Source organism: Oncorhynchus kisutch, linkage group LG4 (assembly GCF_002021735.2).
Source record: "Oncorhynchus kisutch isolate 150728-3 linkage group LG4, Okis_V2, whole genome shotgun sequence".
Lineage (NCBI taxonomy): Eukaryota > Metazoa > Chordata > Actinopteri > Salmoniformes > Salmonidae > Oncorhynchus > Oncorhynchus kisutch.
This window is the reverse complement of record NC_034177.2, coordinates 59,886,704-59,905,456: the sequence shown is the minus strand read 5'-3', so window position 1 is coordinate 59,905,456 and position 18,753 is coordinate 59,886,704. Positions and strand designations below refer to the sequence as shown.

The following is an 18,753-nucleotide window of genomic DNA, read 5'->3' as shown; positions in this document are numbered from 1 at the left end:
GGTCTTTTGCAGACTCCATCAGGTTTTCTTCCAGAATGGTCCTGTATTTGGCTCCATCCATCTTCCCATCAATTTTAACCATCTTCCCTGTCCCTGCTGAAGAAAAGCAGGCCCAAACCATGATGCTGCCACCACCATGTTTGACAGTGGGGATGTTATGTTCAGGGTGATGAGCTGTGTTGCTTTTACGCCAAACATAACGTTTTGCATTGTTGCCAAAAAGTTCAATATTGGTTTCATCTGACCAGAGCACCTTCTTCCACATGTTTGGTGTGTCTCCCAGGTGGCTTGTGGCAAATTTTAAACAACACTTTTTATGGATATCTTTAAGAAATGGCTTTCTTTTTGCCACTCTTCCATAAAGGCCAGATTTGTGCAATATACGACTGATTGTTGTCCTATGGACAGAGTCTCCCACCTCAGCTGTAGATCTCTGCAGTTCATCCAGAGTGATCATGGGCCTGCATCTCTGATCAGTCTTCTCCTTGTATGAGCTGAAAGTTTAGAGGGACGGCCAGGTCTTGGTAGATTTGCAGTGGTCTGATACTCCTTCCATTTCAATATTATCGCTTGCACAGTGCTCCTTGGGATGTTTAAAGCTTGGGAAATCTTTTTGTATCCAAATCCGGCTTTAAACTTCTTCACAACAGTATCTCGGACCTGCCTGGTGTGTTCCTTGTTCTTCATGATGCTCTCTGCGCTTTTAACGGACCTCTGAGACTATCACAGTGCAGGTGCATTTATACGGAGACTTGATTACACACAGGTGGATTGTATTTATCATCATTAGTCATTTAGGTCAACATTGGATCATTCAGAGATCCTCACTGAACTTCTGGAGAGAGTTTGCTGCACTGAAAGTAAAGGGGCTGAATAATTTTGCACGCCCAATTTTTCAGTTTTTGATTTGTTAAAAAAGTTTGAAATATCCAATAAATGTCGTTCCACTTCATGATTGTGTCCCACTTGTTGTTGATTCTTCACAAAAAAATACAGTTTTATATCTTTATGTTTGAAGCCTGAAATGTGGCAAAAGGTTGCAAAGTTCAAGGGGGCCGAATACTTTCGCAAGGCACTGTACATGTATTTACGACCTCAATTAGCCCGACTAACCGGTGCCTGTATATAGCCTCGCTACTGTATATAGCCTCGCTACTGTTATTTCTCACTGTCTTTTTACTGTTGTTTTTATTTCTTTACTTATCTATTGTTTACCTAATACCTATTTTTTACTTAAAAATTGCACTGTTGGTTAGGGCCTGTAAGTAAGCATTTCACTGTACTACCTGTTGTATTCGGCGAACGTGGCAAATAAACTTTGATTTGATCTGATTTATCTCTAGAGAAACTGCTCAATGTGTGCAGTGAGCTCACAGAAGAAAACCTGAACAAAATGGAATTCAATTCATTGAACCAACATCGGTCAAAATAACCAACATTCCGGTTAATGCTCAAGCACTATTAAAACCACAACTATGTCAAACTGATGGATTGTTGTGGGATTTTGTCTGAAAATATTTGCTCCTTAACTTATTTAGATGTTTCCAAGGCAAGTGCTGTGAAGACCTTCAAAAACAAGACTTCTATGTTTTTTTATTTATTTCTATACTTTTTCATTCACTTGGAAAATGTGGAGTAGGTTGTGTTGATCAGTGAACATTTTATTCATAGGAAATCAATGGGAAAATGTCATCCCTTTTTAGATGCAAACTGTTCAAGGGTGATTCTATTTTCACTAGAAACTGTAAACATAGTCTCCAAATACAATCTTACTCATAGAACTGTCAAGTCTAAACCTTGTTTGCAAGCCAGTGACGTTACCTTTCACCCTTAGTGCAGCAATACTGGATACAGTTCCATATTTGTTGCTTGCAGTGCAAGTGAATGTTCCAGAATCTTCAGGGAAGACCTCAGCAATAACCAAAGTGCATATTTCCTCTAAAGGGAATACAAAAATGAAGGAGATGAGGGGAGCACCAGCTGAATGTCACTGTTGAAGTTCAGGCAACATGACTCATAGATTAAAGGGCTGAGAAGTTACTAGAACAGCATTGCAGCTGTACTATGTAGCTAACCTGTCCTTACGTATACAGTATGCACAGTGAAAAAGAAACAGGCAGCAAGCCTCTACATTGTAAAATATGTCTGACTTTCTATTTATAGCTATTACTCAATATGCTGTCTAAGTCACAGAGAACTAATATGCATTCATATAATGCATATGCTGCACAGGAGGATGCTGAGGGGAGGAAGACTCATAATAATGGCTGGAATGGAGTCAATGGAATGGAATCAAACACTGGAAACCATGTGTTTGATGTGTTGGATACCATTCCATTTATTCCGTTCCAGCCATTACTATGAGCCCGTACTCCCCAATTAAGTTTCCAGCAGCTGCCTGTGATATGCTGTGAGTGAGCAGTTTTTCCAATGGCACAGCAGCTACATGTTTCCAATCCCGAGTGCTTCCCTGTGTTTCAGACACTCTGAAAGGCTCTGTGACCATGTTAGTTCAACAGACACAGGTTGTAAGCTTCCTTATAAGGTTGAGTTTTAGGAGGCGAAGCAAACTGGCTGTTACTCAGAGGAGTTACAGTAGCTACAGCCCCAGCCAGATACTGTAAACATCTTGGAAGAGAAATGGTGTACACTGTTTCATGGAAAATGTCACTTGGGCTACAGTAGGATGTTGACTTTCTGAGGGAAGCACCAGTCGTGTTTTCAAAATATAGTACTGTATCTAATGCTGGTATATTGCGAATACAATTTACTATTCAGTAACACACCACACCAAATACTTTGATACATGCAGAAATATGCTCCATCTTAAGATTGTACAATTATATTAATTGTACCATGACAGTCTCTCCTTTGCATAATTACGTACCTGATTCAGCCATGGATCGAGGCTCTAAAAAATAAGAAAATGCTAATATATATATAATTGTTTAAAATCATAGAGCTACTCATATTGCCTTCTAAAAAACTTACTGTTTTTTTTTTAAGATTCTTTAAAAGTTTATTTGAGATACTTTCACAGTTTTCAGAATGCTTAAATGTTGAATCATTTCAAAGATGGCTCCATATCAGTGGGAATGTACTACTGAACTAATACAAGACAATTGTTGTACATCACAGAAAATACCATAAGATGAATGTACATTATTCTGAAACATAGTAAAGGAGTAAAGGAGTTGGACTTACTCTTCTGCAGGATCCTGAAGTCAGGGGAATCCTCTATGATGGTTCCTTCTCTGTACCAGTCCACCTTGGGGGAGGGCACCCCTTTAACACGACACTCTAGCACCACCAGCTGGCTCTCCGACGCCAAAAGGTCCTGCAGACTCTGACGGGCCAAGTAGAGTGGGCATCCATCCAGTTCATCATCACACAGACAAAATGTACAATTTCTTAAGTACATAACCTTTAAAATATACTACAACGCCTCCAGAAAATATTCACACCCCTTTGACGTTTTCCACATTTTGTTGTGTTACAGCCTGAATTTAAAAAGGATTCAATTTAGATTTTTGGTCACTGGCCTAATACACAATACCCCATAATGTTAAAGTAGAATTATATTTTTCATATTTTTTTTTAACAAATTAATAAAAATTGAAAAGCTGAAATGTATCGAATCAATAAGTATTCAACTCCTTTGTTATGGCAACCCTAAATACGTTCAGGAGGAAAAATGTGCTTAACAAGTCAGATAATAAGTTGCATGGATTCACTCTGTGTGCAATACTTTTTGAAAGACTACCTAGCTATGATCTGTTCTCAACAAGGCACTAAAGTAATACTTCAAAAAATTTAGGAAACCATTCACTTTTTTTCCTGAATACAAAGTGTTATGTCTGCGGCAAATCCAATACAACACATTACTGAATACCACTCTCTATATTTTGAAGCATAGTGGTGGCTGCATCACGTTATTGTAACCGTTAAGGACTCTGGAGTTTTTCAGGATAAAAAAGAAACGTAATGGAGTTAAGCACAGGGAAAATCCTAGAGGAAAACCTGGTTCAGTCTGCTTTCCACCAGACTCTCGGAGATGAATTCACCTTTCAGCAGGACGATAACCTAAAACACAAGGCCAAATCTACATTTGAGTTGCTTACCAAGAAGACAGTGACTGTTCCTGAGTGGCCGACTTAAATCTATGGCAAGACCTGAAAATGGTTGTCTGGCAATGATCAACAACCAATTTGACAAAGCTTGAAGAGCTTTTTTCTGTGGCCGACGTGAGTAAATAATTGAAGCATGTTACCCCTCGCAAGGCTGCCAGCCCAGACGGCATCCCTGGCCGTGTCCTCAGAGCATGCGCAGACCAGCTGGCTGGAGTGTTTACGGACATATTCAATCTCTCCCTATTCCAGTCTGCTGTCCCCACTTGCTTCAAGATGTCCACCATTGTTCCTGTACCAAAGAAAGCAAAGGTAACTGAACTAAATGACTATCGCCTCGTAGCACTCACTTCTGTCCTCCATGAAGTGCTTTGAGAGGCTAGTTCAGGATCATATCACCTCTACCTTACCTGGCACCCTAGACCCACTTCAATTTGCATACCGCCCCAATAGATCCACAGACGATGCAATCGCAATCGCATTGCACACTGCCCTATCCCATCTGGACAAGAGGAATACCTATGTAGAATGCTGTTCACTGACTATAGCTCAGCATTCAACACCATATTACCCTCCAAGCTCATCATTAAGCTCGAGGCCCTGGGTCTTGATCCCGTCCTGTCCAACACCTCCACTTCACTGATCCTCAACACAGAGGCCCCACAAGGGTGCATGCTCAGCCCCCTCCTGTACTCCCTGTTCACCCATGACTGGGTGGCCACGTCTCCAAATCAATCATCATGTTTGCAGATGACACAACAGTAGTAGGCCTGATTACCAACAATGACGAGACAGTCTACAGGGAGAAGGTGAGCGCTCTGGGAGTGTGGTGCCAGGAAAATAACCTCTCACTCAACGTCAACAAAACAAAGGAACTGATTGTGGACTTCGGGAAACAGCAGAGGGAGCACTCCCATATCCACATTAACGGGACAGAAGTGGAGAAGGTGCAAAGCTTCAAGTTCCTCGCCGTACACATCACTGACGATCTGAAATGGTCCACCCACACAGACAGTGTGGTGAAGAAGGCGCAATAGCGCCTCTTCAACCTCAGGAAGCTGAAGAAATTTGGCTTGGCCCCTAAAACCATCACAAACTTGTCGGGCTATATCACCAACTGGTACGACAACTGCACCGCCCGCAACCGCAGAGGTCTCCAGAGGGAGGTGCGGTCTGCCCAATGCATCACCGGGGGCAAACTACCTGCCCTCCAGGACACCTACAGCACCCGATGTCACAGGAAGGCCAAAAAGATCATCAAAGACAACAACAACCCGAGCCACTGCCTGTTCACCCCGCTATCATCCAGAAGGTGAGGTCAGTACAGATGCATCAAAGCAGGGACCGAGAGACTGAAAAACAGCTTCTATCTCAAGGCGATCAGGCTGTTAAATAGCCATCACTAGCCAGCAATCACCCGGTTACTATAATAATCACTGGCCACTTCAATAATGGAGCACTAGTCACTTTAATAATGTTTAAATAATGTTTAAGTACTGCTTTACTCATCCCATATGTATATACTGTATTCTATTCTACTGTATTTTAGTCAAAGCCACTCCGACATTGCTCGATCTAATACTTATATATATCTTAATTCCATTATTTTACTTATAGATTTGTGTGTACTGTTGTGAATGGTTAGATACTACTGTACTATTGGAGCTAGGAACACAAGCATTTAGCTACACCCGCAATTACATCATCTAAATATGTGTATGTGACCAGTAAAATTTGATTCTATTCTTTTTAAACAAATATTATATGCAAATATTGTACAATCCAGGTGTGGAAATCTCATAGAGACTTACCCAGAAAGACTCACAGCTGTAATCACTGCCAAAGGTGCTGCTACAAAGTAAATGTCTGAAAACATGTTTTCACTTTGTAGCCGTCGAGTATTAAGTGTAGATGAGTGAGAAAATACATATATTTAATGCATTTTGAATTCAGGGTCTAACACAACAAAATGTGGAATAAGTCAAGGGTTATGAACAATTTCTGAAGGCCACTATATGTATGATAATATCATATTTGTTGATTGATGGTGAAGTTGACATTGTATATACTGTATCTTCTAATTATTAATAGTATGGATGATATTAGTAGGTTACCTTTGTGAAAACAGGGGCTGCGATGATCGGCCTCCCGTCTAGACCTTGAGGATAGACGTCTAGACCTAGGTTATAGCTGTCACCGTTTAGGTTCTAAAAAAAAAAGAAGAAAGGATTCCATAATTTAAGTAAACAAACATAAATATACATTACTGTTAAGTACTTGAATAAAAATCGCTGTGTAGAAAGGAAAGTTAGACATATTTCAGATATCTGGAATTCCCATTTCTATGTTTGCAGTATATTCAGAGGGTTTTCAGCAGAATATTACCTCAGATAGAGTCGTCTGTATGGGAGCCACCTGGGTCAGCGGTAGTGCCGTGGTAGTGACTGTCTTTGTCTGTGATGTTGTGGACGTCAATGGGACAGGTGACGGTGTTGACAGGGATGGCGTTGACACCTCCTGCGCCAGTACTGACACTATGTCCACAGGTGGTAGATCTAGAGTACAGACTAACTGGACAGGTAACGGTGCTGACGTCTCCTGGGCAGGGGAGAATGTAAACGTCACCTGGGTGAGTGTTGCTGTCACCTCCGTAACAGGAAGGACAGCAGTAGTTACCTTGACAGGTACAGATGCAGTGACTACCTGGCAAGACGTCAGTGAGGTGGCCTCCTGTGGATGTTCTTTAGTACAGATGGGTGTGTCTTCCTCACAAACAGACACAGCACAGACCACTGAATGTAAAGATGGAGCAGTCGGTTGAGCTGGGGTCCTCTGCAGCCTTTAGGTTTACAGGGGAAACAGGATACCATTGTAACTAACCAGGTCACACTGGGCTATAATTATTTTTACAGTGTTGAAGTTACATACAGTGCCTTCAGAAAGTATTCATACCCTATGACTTATTCCACATTTTGTTGTGTTACAACCTGAATTCCAAATAAATGACACATATTTACAAAGTCAAAACATGGTTTTAGAAATGTATTGAAATGAAAGAAATAACTCATTTATATAAGTATTCATCACAACCCTGAGTCAATACTAGAAGCAACAACTACAGCGGTGATTCTTTCTGGGTAAGTCTGTAAGAGCTTTCCACACCTGCATTGTGCAACATTGGCCCATTATTATTTTCTAGAATTCTTCAAGCTCTGTCAAATTGGTTGTTGGTCATTGCCATTTTCAGGTCTTCCCATTGATTTTCAAGTAGATTTAAATCAAAACTGTAACTCGGTCACTCAGGAACATTTGTGGGCTCCTGAGTGGTGCAACGGTCTAAGGCACTGCATCTCAGAGGCATCACTACAGACCCTGGTTCGATTCCAGGCTGTATCATAACCGGCCGTGATTGGGAGTCCCAAAGGGTGGTGCACAATTGTCCCAGCATCATCCGGGTTAGGGTTTGGCCGGGGTAGGCCGTCATTGTATTTGTTCTTAACTGACTTGCCTAGTCAAATAAAGGTTAAATTAATAATAAAAATGGATTTGAACCAAGTTCTCCTCTAGGATTTTGCCTATGCTGAGCTCCATTCCGTTTATTTTTTATCCTGAAAAACTCCCCAACGATTACAAGCATACCAATAACATGATGCAGCCACCACTATGCTTGAAAATATGAAGAGTGGTACTTAGTAATGTGTTGTATTGGATTTGTCCCAAACATAACACTTTGTATTCAATACAATTAGTTAATTGCTCTGCCAGGTTTCTTGCAGTTTTACTTCAGTGCCTTGTTGCAAACAAGATGCATGTTTTGGAATATTTGTATTCTGTACAGGCTTCCATCTTTTCTATTTGTCAATATATTAGTATTGTAGAGTAACTACAATGTTGTTGATCCATCTTCAGTTTTCTCCTATCACAGCCATTAAACTATTTAACTGTTGTAAAGTCACTATTGGCCTCATAGTGAAATTCATTAGCGGTTTCCTTCCTCTCCGGCAACTGAGTTAGGAAGGACACCTGTATCTTTGTAGTGACTGGGTGTATTTACACACCATCCAAAGTGTAATTAATAACTTCACCATGCTCAAATAGATACCCATCTACCAATAGGTGCCCTTCTTTGTGAGGCATTAAAAAACCTTCCTGGTCTTTGTGGTTGAATATATGTTTGAGATTCACTGCTCGACTAAGGGAACTTACAGATAATTGTATGTGTCGGGGTACATACAGTGCCTTGTGAAAGTATTCGGCCCCCTTGAACTTTGCGACCTTTTGCCACATTTCAGGCTTCAAACATAAAGATATAAAACTGTATTTTTTTGTGAAGAATCAACAACAAGTGGGACACAATCATGAAGTGGAACGACATTTATTGGATATTTCAAACTTTTTTAACAAATCAAAAACTGAAAAATTGGGCGTGCAAAATTATTCAGCCCCCTTAAGTTAATACTTTGTAGCGCCACCTTTTGCTGCGATTACAGCTGTAAGTCGCTTGGGGTATGTCTCTATCAGTTTTGCACATCGAGAGACCGAAATTTTTTCCCATTCCTCCTTGCAAAACAGCTCGAGCTCAGTGAGGTTGGATGGAGAGCATTTGTGAACAGCAGTTTTCAGGTCTTTCCACAGATTCTCGATTGGATTTTTGCACGCCCAATTTTTCAGTTTTTGATTTGTTAAAAAAGTTTGAAATATCCAATAAATGTCGTTCCACTTCATGATTGTGTCCCACTTGTTGTTGATTATATCTTTATGTTTGAAGCCTGAAATGTGGCAAAAGGTCGCAAAGTTCAAGGGGGCCGAATACTTTCGCAAGGCACTGTAGTTGAGGTAGTCATTCAAAAATCATGTTAAAAACTATTATTGCACACAGAGTGAGTCCATGCGACTATTATTGCACACAGAGTGAGTCCATGCGACTATTATTGCACACAGAGTGAGTCCATGCAACTTACTATGTGACTTGTTAAGCACATTTGTAGACCTGAAATTATTTAGGCTTGACAAAACAAAGGGCTTGAATACTTATTGACTCAAGACATTACAGCTTTTCATTTTCTTTTTAAAAAGGCCGCAATCGGCATATTATTATGGCCATGGAAATGTTACCTATTAACATCAGATTCAACAATAATATCAAGGGGTTAGAAATCCAGGGTTTAAAAACAAAGGTGTCATTGTACGCTGATGATTAATGTTTTCTATTAAATCCACAGTTTTGATCCCTCCACAGCCTCCTAGATCATTTTGTGGACCTCTCTGGATCACCAAATTATGATTAGTGTACTATATTACGTACTGGATCACCATTTTTATTTTTATTTTACATTACCGTGTAGTTTACCAATAAAATGGTCTGACGGTGAAGTGGCCATCAACGTATTCATATCACAAAAGAAAGGAATTATCTCACTACAATACATTTTAATAGAAAGTTAGCAAAACGAGACAAGAAAGGAAAATACCTGTCTATTTGTGGAAAAATCACCTTTATTAACTCTTTAGTCATATCCCAGTTTACTTATTTGCTTATGGACCTGCAACTAACAACTTGTTTTTTAAATTATATGAGCAAAAGATATTCCATTTTATTTGGAACGTCAAGACCTCTCACTAAAGCCTCCAGTCATACAAAAACAATACTTAAATCCAAACTAGTTCTCTAGCAGATAGGCAAGAATGGCTCACCCCTTGTTCAAGAATGTCATTTTTCCCTTTATTAATTTACCAACCTCTCACTTTCAGTTATTTGAAAATGAAATGATCTCCAAAATATCACTATTTTTAAAATAAGCCATATAAAGTTGGTTGCAATTTCAGTTTAATCCACCAGAAAAGACAGAAAAGATATTACAACAAATATTGTGGTTAAACTCAAATATACTAATTGATATAAAAACATTAGAATTATTATATATTTTTTTAATGGTATACTCTTTGAAAACAATATCATAAATAGGACTGGTGAGGTTATTTCACACACTCAGCAAACAAAGAAGTGTCCTCTCATGGTCAACTGCATTTATTCTCAGCAAACTTAACATGTGTAAATATTTGTATGAACATAACAAGATTCAACAACTGAGACATAAACTGAACAAGTTCCACAGACATGTGACTAACAGAAATGGAATAATGTGTCCCTGAACAAAGGAGGGGGGGTCAAAATCAAAAGTAACAATCACTATCTGGTGTGGCCACCAGCTGCATTAAGTATTGCAGTGCATCTCCTCTACAAAACGAGTAGTATGGCTGGTGGAATTGTCATGCAGGAGGATCATGTCAGGATGAGCCTGCAGGAAGGGTACAACATGAGGGAGGAGGATGTCTTCCCTGTAATGCACAGTGTTAAGATTGCCTGCAATGACAACAAGCTCAGTCCGATGATGCTGTGAGACACTGCCCCAGACCATGACGGACCCTCCACCTCCAAATCGATCCCGCAGCAGAGTACAGGCCTCAGTGTAACGCTCATTCCTTCAACGATAAACGGAATCCGACCATCACCCCTGGTGAGACAAAACTGCGACTTGTCAGTGAAGAGCACTTTTTGCCAGTCCTGTCTGGTCCAGCGACGGTGGGTTGGTGACCATAGGCGATGTTGTTGCCGGGGATGTCTGGTGAGGACATGCCTTACAACAGGCCTACAAGCCCTCAGTCCAGCTATTTTGCACAGTCTAAGCACTGATGGAGGGATTGTGCGTTCCTGGTGTAACTCGGGAAGTTGTTGTTGGCATCCTGTACCTGCCCCGCAGGTGTGATGTTCGGATGTACCGATCCTGTGCAGGTGTTGTTACACGTGGTCTGCCACTGCGAGGACGATCAGCTGTCCGTCCTGTCTCCCTGTAGCACTGTCTTATGCGTCTCACAGTACGGACATTGCAATTTATTGCCCTGGCCACATCTGCAGTCCTCTTGCCTCCTTGCAGCATGCCTAAGGCACGTTCACGCAGATGAGCAGGGACCCTGGGCATCTTTCTTTTGGTGTTTTTCAGAGTCAGTAGAAAGGCCTCTTTAGTGTCCTAAGTTTTCATAACTGTGACCTTATTTGTTTACCGTCTGTAAGGTGTTAGTGTCTTAACGACCATTCCACAGGGGCATGTTCATTAATTGTTTATGGTTCATTGAACAAGCACGGGAAACTGTTTAAACCTTTTAAAATGAAGATCTGTGAAGTTATTTGGATTTTTACGAATTATCTTTGCAAGACAGGGTCCTGAAAAAGGGACATTTCTTTTTTTGCTGAGTTTATATGGAAATGTCTGCTCTATCCAAAATAACAACCAACTAATTGCAGCATTACTGTAAAATGGAAGAGGCAAGTGGAAGGGGGAGAAAGGTAAGGAACTTGTCTGTTGGCCCTGCATTAAAGACAAAAATTGGTTAAAGAAAATTGTGATAAATAAAAATGTATACCAGTTTCATTTATGCAGCAAAAAATTGACAGCTGTGCCATCCAGATTGCAAAATATTTGGGAAGAGATTTTCGATGTACCGATTCTTTGGCACATGGTTTATGAACTGATGCACAAAATGACGCCAATTTCGGCCTCCTGGGTGGCGCAGTGGTTAAGGGCGCTGTACTGCAGCGCCAGCTGTGCCATCAGAGTCCCTGGGTCGCGCCCAGGCTCTGTCGTAACCGGCCGCGACCGGGAGGTCCGTGGGGCGACGCACAATTGGCCTAGCGTCGTCCGGGTTAGGGAGGGCTTGGTCGGTAGGGATGTCCTTGTCTCATCGCGCACCAGCGACTCCTGTGGCGGGCCGGGCGCAGTGCGCGCTAGCCAAGGTTGCCAGGTGCACGGTGTACCCTCCGACACATTGTTGCGGCTGGCTTCCGGGTTGGATGCGCGCTGTGTTAAGAAGCAGTACGGCTGGTTGGGTTGTGTATCGGAGGACGCATGACTTTCAACCTTCGTCTCTCCCGAGCCCGTACGGGAGTTGTAGCGATGAGACAAGATAGTAGCTACTACAACAATTGGATACCACGAAATTGGGGAGAAAAAGGGGTAAAATATATATATATTTTTTAAATGACGCCAATTTCAATTTCAATTTAAATTATTATACAAAATTCTTGCAACCAATAGAATGTTATATACAGTGCCTTCAGAAAGTATTCAGACCCTTTGACTTTTTTTTACAACCTTGTTCTAAAATTGATTAAAACATATTTATCAATCTACACACTATACCCAATAATAACAAAGCAAAAACATGTTTTTTTTACATTTGCCAATTTCTAAAAAAAAATAAAAAACTGAAAAATCACATTGACATAAGTATTCAGACCCTTTACTAAGTACTTTGTTGAAGCACCTTTGGCAGTGATTACAGCCTTGAGTCTTCTTGGGTATGACGCTACAAGCTTGCCACACCTATATTTAGGGAGTTTATTCCATTATTCTCTGCAGATCCTCTCAAGCTCTGTCAGGTTGGATGGGGAGCATTGCTGCACAAATATTTTCAGGTCTCTCCAAAGATGTTCGATCGGGTTCAGGTCAGGGCTCTGGCACTGCTACTCAAGGACATTCAGAAACTTGTCCCGAAACCACTCCTGCGTTGTCTTAGCTTTGTGTTTAGGGTCATTATCCTGTTGGAAAATGAACATTTGCCCCAGTCTGAAGTCCTGAGCGCTATGAAGCAGGTTTTCATCAAGGATCTCTCTGTACTTTGCTCCGTTCATCTATGCCTTGATCCTGACTAGTCTCCCAGACCCTGCCGCTGAAAAACATCCCCACAGATTGATGCTGCCACCACCATGAGTCACCATAGGGATGGTGCCAGGTTTCCTCCAGACGACACACTTGGCATTCAGGCCAAAGAGTTCAATCTTGGTTTCATCAGACCAGAGAATATTGTTGGTCTTAGAGTCTTTAGGTGCCTTTTGGCAAAGTCCAAGCAGAATGTCATGTGCCTTTTACTGAGGAGTGGCTTCCTTCTGGCCACTCCACCATAAAGGCCAGATTGGTGGAGTGTTGCAGAGAAGGTTGTCCTTCTGGAATGTTCTCCCATCTCCACAGAGGAACTCTAGATCAAAGTTAGAGTGACTTTCTCCCCCGATTGCTCAGTTCGGCCAGGCGGTCAGCTCTAGGAAGAGTCTTGGAGGTTCCAAACGTCTTCCATTTAAGAATGGAGGCCACTGTGTTCTTGCAGACCTTCAATGCTACAGACATTTTTTGGTACCCTTCCCCAGATCTGTGCCTTTGGTACCCTCCCCCAATCCTGTCTCGGATCTCTACGGACAATTCCTTCGACCTAATGGTTTTTGCTCTGACATGCACTGTCAACAGTGCAACCTTATATAGACAGGTGTGTGCCTTTCCAAATCATGTCCAATCAATTGAATTTACCCCAGGTGGACTCTAATTAAGTTGTAAAAACATCTCAAGGATGATCAATGGAAACAGGATTCAATTTCTCAAAGTCTCATAGCAAAGGGTCTGAATACTTATGTAAATAAAGTATTTCTGTTTTTTATTTTTAATACATTTGCAAAAATGTCAAAAAATATTTTTTTTGCTTTGTCATTATGGAACATTGTGTGTAGAATGATGAAGATTATATTCTTTTTAATACATTTTAGAAATAGGATGTAACGTAACAAAATGTGGAAAAAGGGAAGGGGTCGGAATACTTCCCGAATGCACTGTAGGTGGGAGGGGTTGAGGGGAGCTGAAGGGTGGGACTAAAAACAAACAAAAGATAACTAATGTGAAATATAATGTGTCCGTAAAAATATATATAGTCTGTATAAGCTGGAAGTAGAAGCCTAAGTGTTGTTGTCCATTGATGTACTCTCATTAGGGGAGGGGTGGTAGGGTTAGGGGAAAATAATAAAGGAAAATATATTTTCAAAAAAATATATGGGGTATTGGATCATGCAGACAATAACATTGATAGAAGCCAAAATCTACTTGCAATATTCAAGCTGATCCACCCCCAAAAATAAATAATAATAATAATTTGTAATAATTTCGATTGTGTGTAGGCCAGTTACAAAAAAATCTCAATTGAATACATTTTAAATTCAAGCTGTTACACAACAAAATGTGGAAAAAGTCAAGGGGTATGGATACTTTCTGAAGGCACTGTATGTGCTACAGTGAGGCCTCTTACATTGCAGAATTGAAGTATTTGAAACTTGCTTTCACTGCCGCAATTAAACGCTTTACAATTCTATTTTGAGTAGAGGAAGAGTAGTGTACTCACTGTGCTACATGCTCAAAATGTTGTTCCCCCTCCGAATCTGTAGAGGAGGCACCTGTAAAACACATAAAAGAGAGTGATGTAGAGCTCAACAGTAGGGATGATCTTAGTATGATTGTCTATATTAATATGTTTTAATTGAAAATGAAACATTTGAACCAGAAGAGATACAAATGAATTACATCAGCATTACATCTTTATGTGACGATGCACTCTAGATGGGTCACTTGACTTGAAGGTCTAAACTCAATGGTCACCTTCGATGTAGATTTCTGCAGATGTCGAGTCTGTGCCATAGAAGTTGGAAGCAAAGCAAGAGTACCGCCCTGTGTCTTCCTCGAATGCCTCGGCAATGATCAGAGAGTGCAACTCGCTGTTGTTGATGATCTGAATGTCAGGACAGTTCTCCAGCTCCTTCCCCTCACAAAACCACCTGGAAAGCCACAAAATGCATATGCTCCTTTTAGTGTCATCATCACAATAGGGAATTGTGCCCATTGAGCATAATCTGTCAAAAATAATCGAACTTTTTCAACTTTAAAATATAAATTGATGTGATATTTGAAAAAAACCTAACAACTTTTCTGCGTTAGCAACTCTCCGACAGTCATAACTCATTAGTGTATGTGGTGAGTGTCTTGACCCAGTGTGTATGTCAGGCCAACTGTCAGTAAGTGTAGCCACAATCTTGGGAAAAAAGTTCTGGTGAGCTCTATTTCACTTTAAAACAAGAAGCCACCACACCACCCTACAATGCCAAATGAGCACTTAGTGGCAATATGGATTGATGTAAATTGTAAACGAGCAAAATTGTTAAGATGACAAATTGGCTATTGTTCCTGACTGTGACTGTGACTGTGGCATTTCTACACCTGAACATATTTAGGCTTTCTATAACAAAAGGGTTACCTACTTATTGACTCAAGACATTTCAGCTTTTCATTTGTAATTCACTTGTAAAAATGTCTAAAAACCTCATTCCACTTTGACATTATGGGGTATTGTGTGTAAGCCAGTGATGCAATATAATCTATTTCAATATAATCTTTTTTTTCAATTCAGGCTGTAACACACTTTTTACATTTTTAAGTGAAGGGGTGTGAATACTTGTTGAAGTACACCCCAAAATATGTGATATAGGAAAGGTCTCGCTACTTTTACATTTTTTAAACTTCAATATTCCGTTAGAGATGTTCAAGAGTGAATTTACATGAGGTTGTCTTTCAGGCTAGGTGTAGAAACTGGCTATTAGTTCCAGTATGATATCAATGGAGTCCTCGACCTGCTAGAATGGAAACATCATAAAGACACACTGATCAGTGAGATGATTTAAATTCAACTGCATGTACTATATTTAATACAATATCAAAGTGTGCCAGTGCCACAGAAAAAAAAAGTTTTGGTTTAAATGGAAGAAATTCGGTGCCAACATAGTACAAGTGCCTACACAAGCCACATTGACATTTTAAGATTGTCATTATCTATCATACTTCCAGTATTAAAGTTGGAATTTTGAAAAAAATTGAGAAAATCATTCAAATTACTTCAGCATATGTACAGTGCCCTGCGAAAGTATTCAGCCCCCTTGAACTTTGCGACCTTTTGCCACATTTCAGGCTTCAAACATAAAGATATAAAACTGTATTTTTTTGTGAAGAATCAACAACAAGTGGGACACAATCATGAAGTGGAACGACATTTATTGGATATTTCAAACTTTTTTAACAAATCAAAAACTGAAAAATTGGGCGTGCAAAATTATTCAGCCCCCTTAAGTTAATACTTTGTAGCACCACCTTCTGCTGCGATTACAGCTGTAAGTCGCTTGGGGTATGTCTCTATCAGTTTTGCACATCGAGAGACTGAAATTTTTTCCCATTCCTCCTTGCAAAACAGCTCGAGCTTAGTGAGGTTGGATGGAGAGCATTTGTGAACAGCAGTTTTCAGTTCTTTCCACAGATTCTCGATTGGATTCAGGTCTGGACTTTGACTTGGCCATTCTAACACCTGGATATGTTTATTTTTGAACCATTCCATTGTAGATTTTGCTTTATGTTTTGGATCATTGTCTTGTTGGAAGACAAATCTCCGTCCCAGTCTCAGGCCTTTTGCAGACTCCATCAGGTTTTCTTCCAGAATGGTCCTGTATTTGGCTCCATCCATCTTCCCATCAATTTTAACCATCTTCCCTGTCCCTGCTGAAGAAAAGCAGGCCCAAACCATGATGCGGCCACCACCATGTTTGACAGTGGGGATGGTGTGTTCAGGGTGATGAGCTGTGTTGCTTTTACGCCAAACATAACGTTTTGCATTGTTGGCAAAAAGTTCCATTTTGGTTTCATCTGACCAGAGCACCTTCTTCCACATGTTTGGTGTGTCTCCCAGGTGGCTTGTGGCAAACTTTAAACGACACTTTTTATGGATATCTTTAAGAAATTGCTTTCTTCTTGCCACTCTTCCATAAAGGCCAGATTTGTGCAATATACGACTGATTGTTGTCCTATGGACAGAGTCTCCCACCTCAGCTGTAGATCTCTGCAGTTCATCCAGAGTGATCATGGGCCTCTTGGCTGCATCTCTGATCAGTCTTCTCCTTGTATGAGCTGAAAGTTTAGAGGGACGGCCAGGTCTTGGTAGATTTGCAGTGGTCTGATACTCCTTCCATTTCAATATTATCACTTGCACAGTGCTCCTTGGGATGTTTAAAGCTTGGGAAATCTTTTTGTATCCAAATCCGGCTTTAAACTTCTTCACAACAGTATCTCGGACCTGCCTGGTGTGTTCCTTGTTCTTCATGATGCTCTCTGCGTTTTTAACGGACCTCTGAGACTGTCACAGTGCAGGTGCATTTATACGGAGACTTGATTACACACAGGTGGATTGTATTTATCATCATTAGTCATTTAGGTCAACATTGGATCATTCAGAGATCCTCACTGAACTTTTGGAGAGAGTTTGCTGCACTGAAAGTATAGGGGCTGAATCATTTTGCACGCCCAATTTTTCAGTTTTTGATTTGTTAAAAAAGTTTGAAATATCCAATAAATGTCGTTCCACTTCATGATTGTGTCCCACTTATTGTTGATTCTTCACAAAAAAATACAGTTTTATATCTTTATGTTTGAAGCCTGAAATGTGGCAAAAGGACGCAAAGTTGGGGCCGAATACTTTCGCAAGGCACTGTATATTGAAACGCATTTCAGAATGAAATTGCTTAAAAGCATATAGTATTGCTAGAGTATTTGATGTATGTCAAATATATGACGCAACTCATTATCTTTTGTGAACTACAGATGTTTCTGTATCGTACTATATTTAGTCTATGGACACATGAGGTTACTGTTTTTTTACACATTTCAAGAATCAAGTCATGTGAATAAATGTTCAAATGATCAGATCTTAATCATTTTGGTATATATACAGAACAAAAACATAAACACAACATGCAACCATTTCAAAGATTTTACTGAGGAAATCAGTCAACTGAAATAAATTCATTAGGCCGTAATCTATGGATTTCACATGACTGGGAATACAGATATGCATCTGTTGGTCACAGATGCCCATACCATAACCCCACCGCCACCATGGGGCATTCTGTTCACAATGTTGACATCAGCAAACCGCTCGCCCACACGATGCCATACATATGGTCTGTGAGGCCGGTTGGACGTACTGCCAAATTCTCTAAAACGATATTGGAGGCAGTTTATGGTAGAGAAATTAACATTAAATTATCTGGCAAAAATGCTGGTGGACATTCCTGCAGTCAGCATCTGTGGCATTGTGTTGTGTGACAAAACTGCATATTTTTAGAGTGGCCTTTTATTGTCCCCAGTACAAGGTGCACCTGTGTAATGCACTGTTTAATTAGCTTCTTGATATGCCACACCTGTCAGGTGGATGGATTATCTAGGCAAATGAGAAATGCTCACTAACAGGGATGTAAACAAATTTATGCACAACATTTGAGAGATTTATGCTTTTTGTGCATATGGAACATTTCTGGGATCATTTATTTCAGCTCATGAAATATGGGACCAACACCTTACATGTTTGCGTTTATATTTTAGTTCAGTGTAGATTGTCAGGACCAATATACAGTGCATTCGGAAAGTATTCAGACCCCTTCCCCTTTTCCACATTTTGTTACGTTACAGCCTTAATCTAAAATTGATTAAATACATTTTTCCCTCATCAATCTGCACACAATACCGCATAATGACAAAGTGAAAATATGTTTTGGGGAAATTTTGCAAATGTATTAAAAACGAAAAACAAGAACCGGAAATATTAGATTTACATAAGTATTCAGAACCTTTGCTATGAGACTCAAAATTGAGCTCAGGTGCATTCTGTTTCCTTTGATCATCCTTGAGGTGTTTCTACAATTTGATTGGTACAATTTGTGGTA

General features: G+C 40.3%; 1 protein-coding gene across 2 annotated transcripts in view; it reads right to left on the bottom strand.

The window, feature by feature from the left end:
- Positions 1-18,753, bottom strand: part of mypn (myopalladin) — a 56,279-nt gene that overhangs the window by 19,448 nt on the left and 18,078 nt on the right. The window contains exons 3-10 of one of the 2 annotated variants that reach the window (XM_020481456.2): positions 14,597-14,772; positions 14,343-14,394; positions 6,831-6,966; positions 6,513-6,725; positions 6,242-6,334; positions 3,205-3,346; positions 2,888-2,911; positions 1,822-1,938 (exon numbers count right to left, since the gene is read on the bottom strand). In XM_020481456.2, the coding sequence (XP_020337045.1) occupies positions 1,822-1,938; positions 2,888-2,911; positions 3,205-3,346; positions 6,242-6,334; positions 6,513-6,725; positions 6,831-6,966; positions 14,343-14,394; positions 14,597-14,772 (953 nt within the window). The remainder of the gene's footprint in view (positions 1-1,821; positions 1,939-2,887; positions 2,912-3,204; positions 3,347-6,241; positions 6,335-6,512; positions 6,726-6,830; positions 6,967-14,342; positions 14,395-14,596; positions 14,773-18,753) is intronic. The other variant, XM_020481457.2, reaches the window with a different exon arrangement.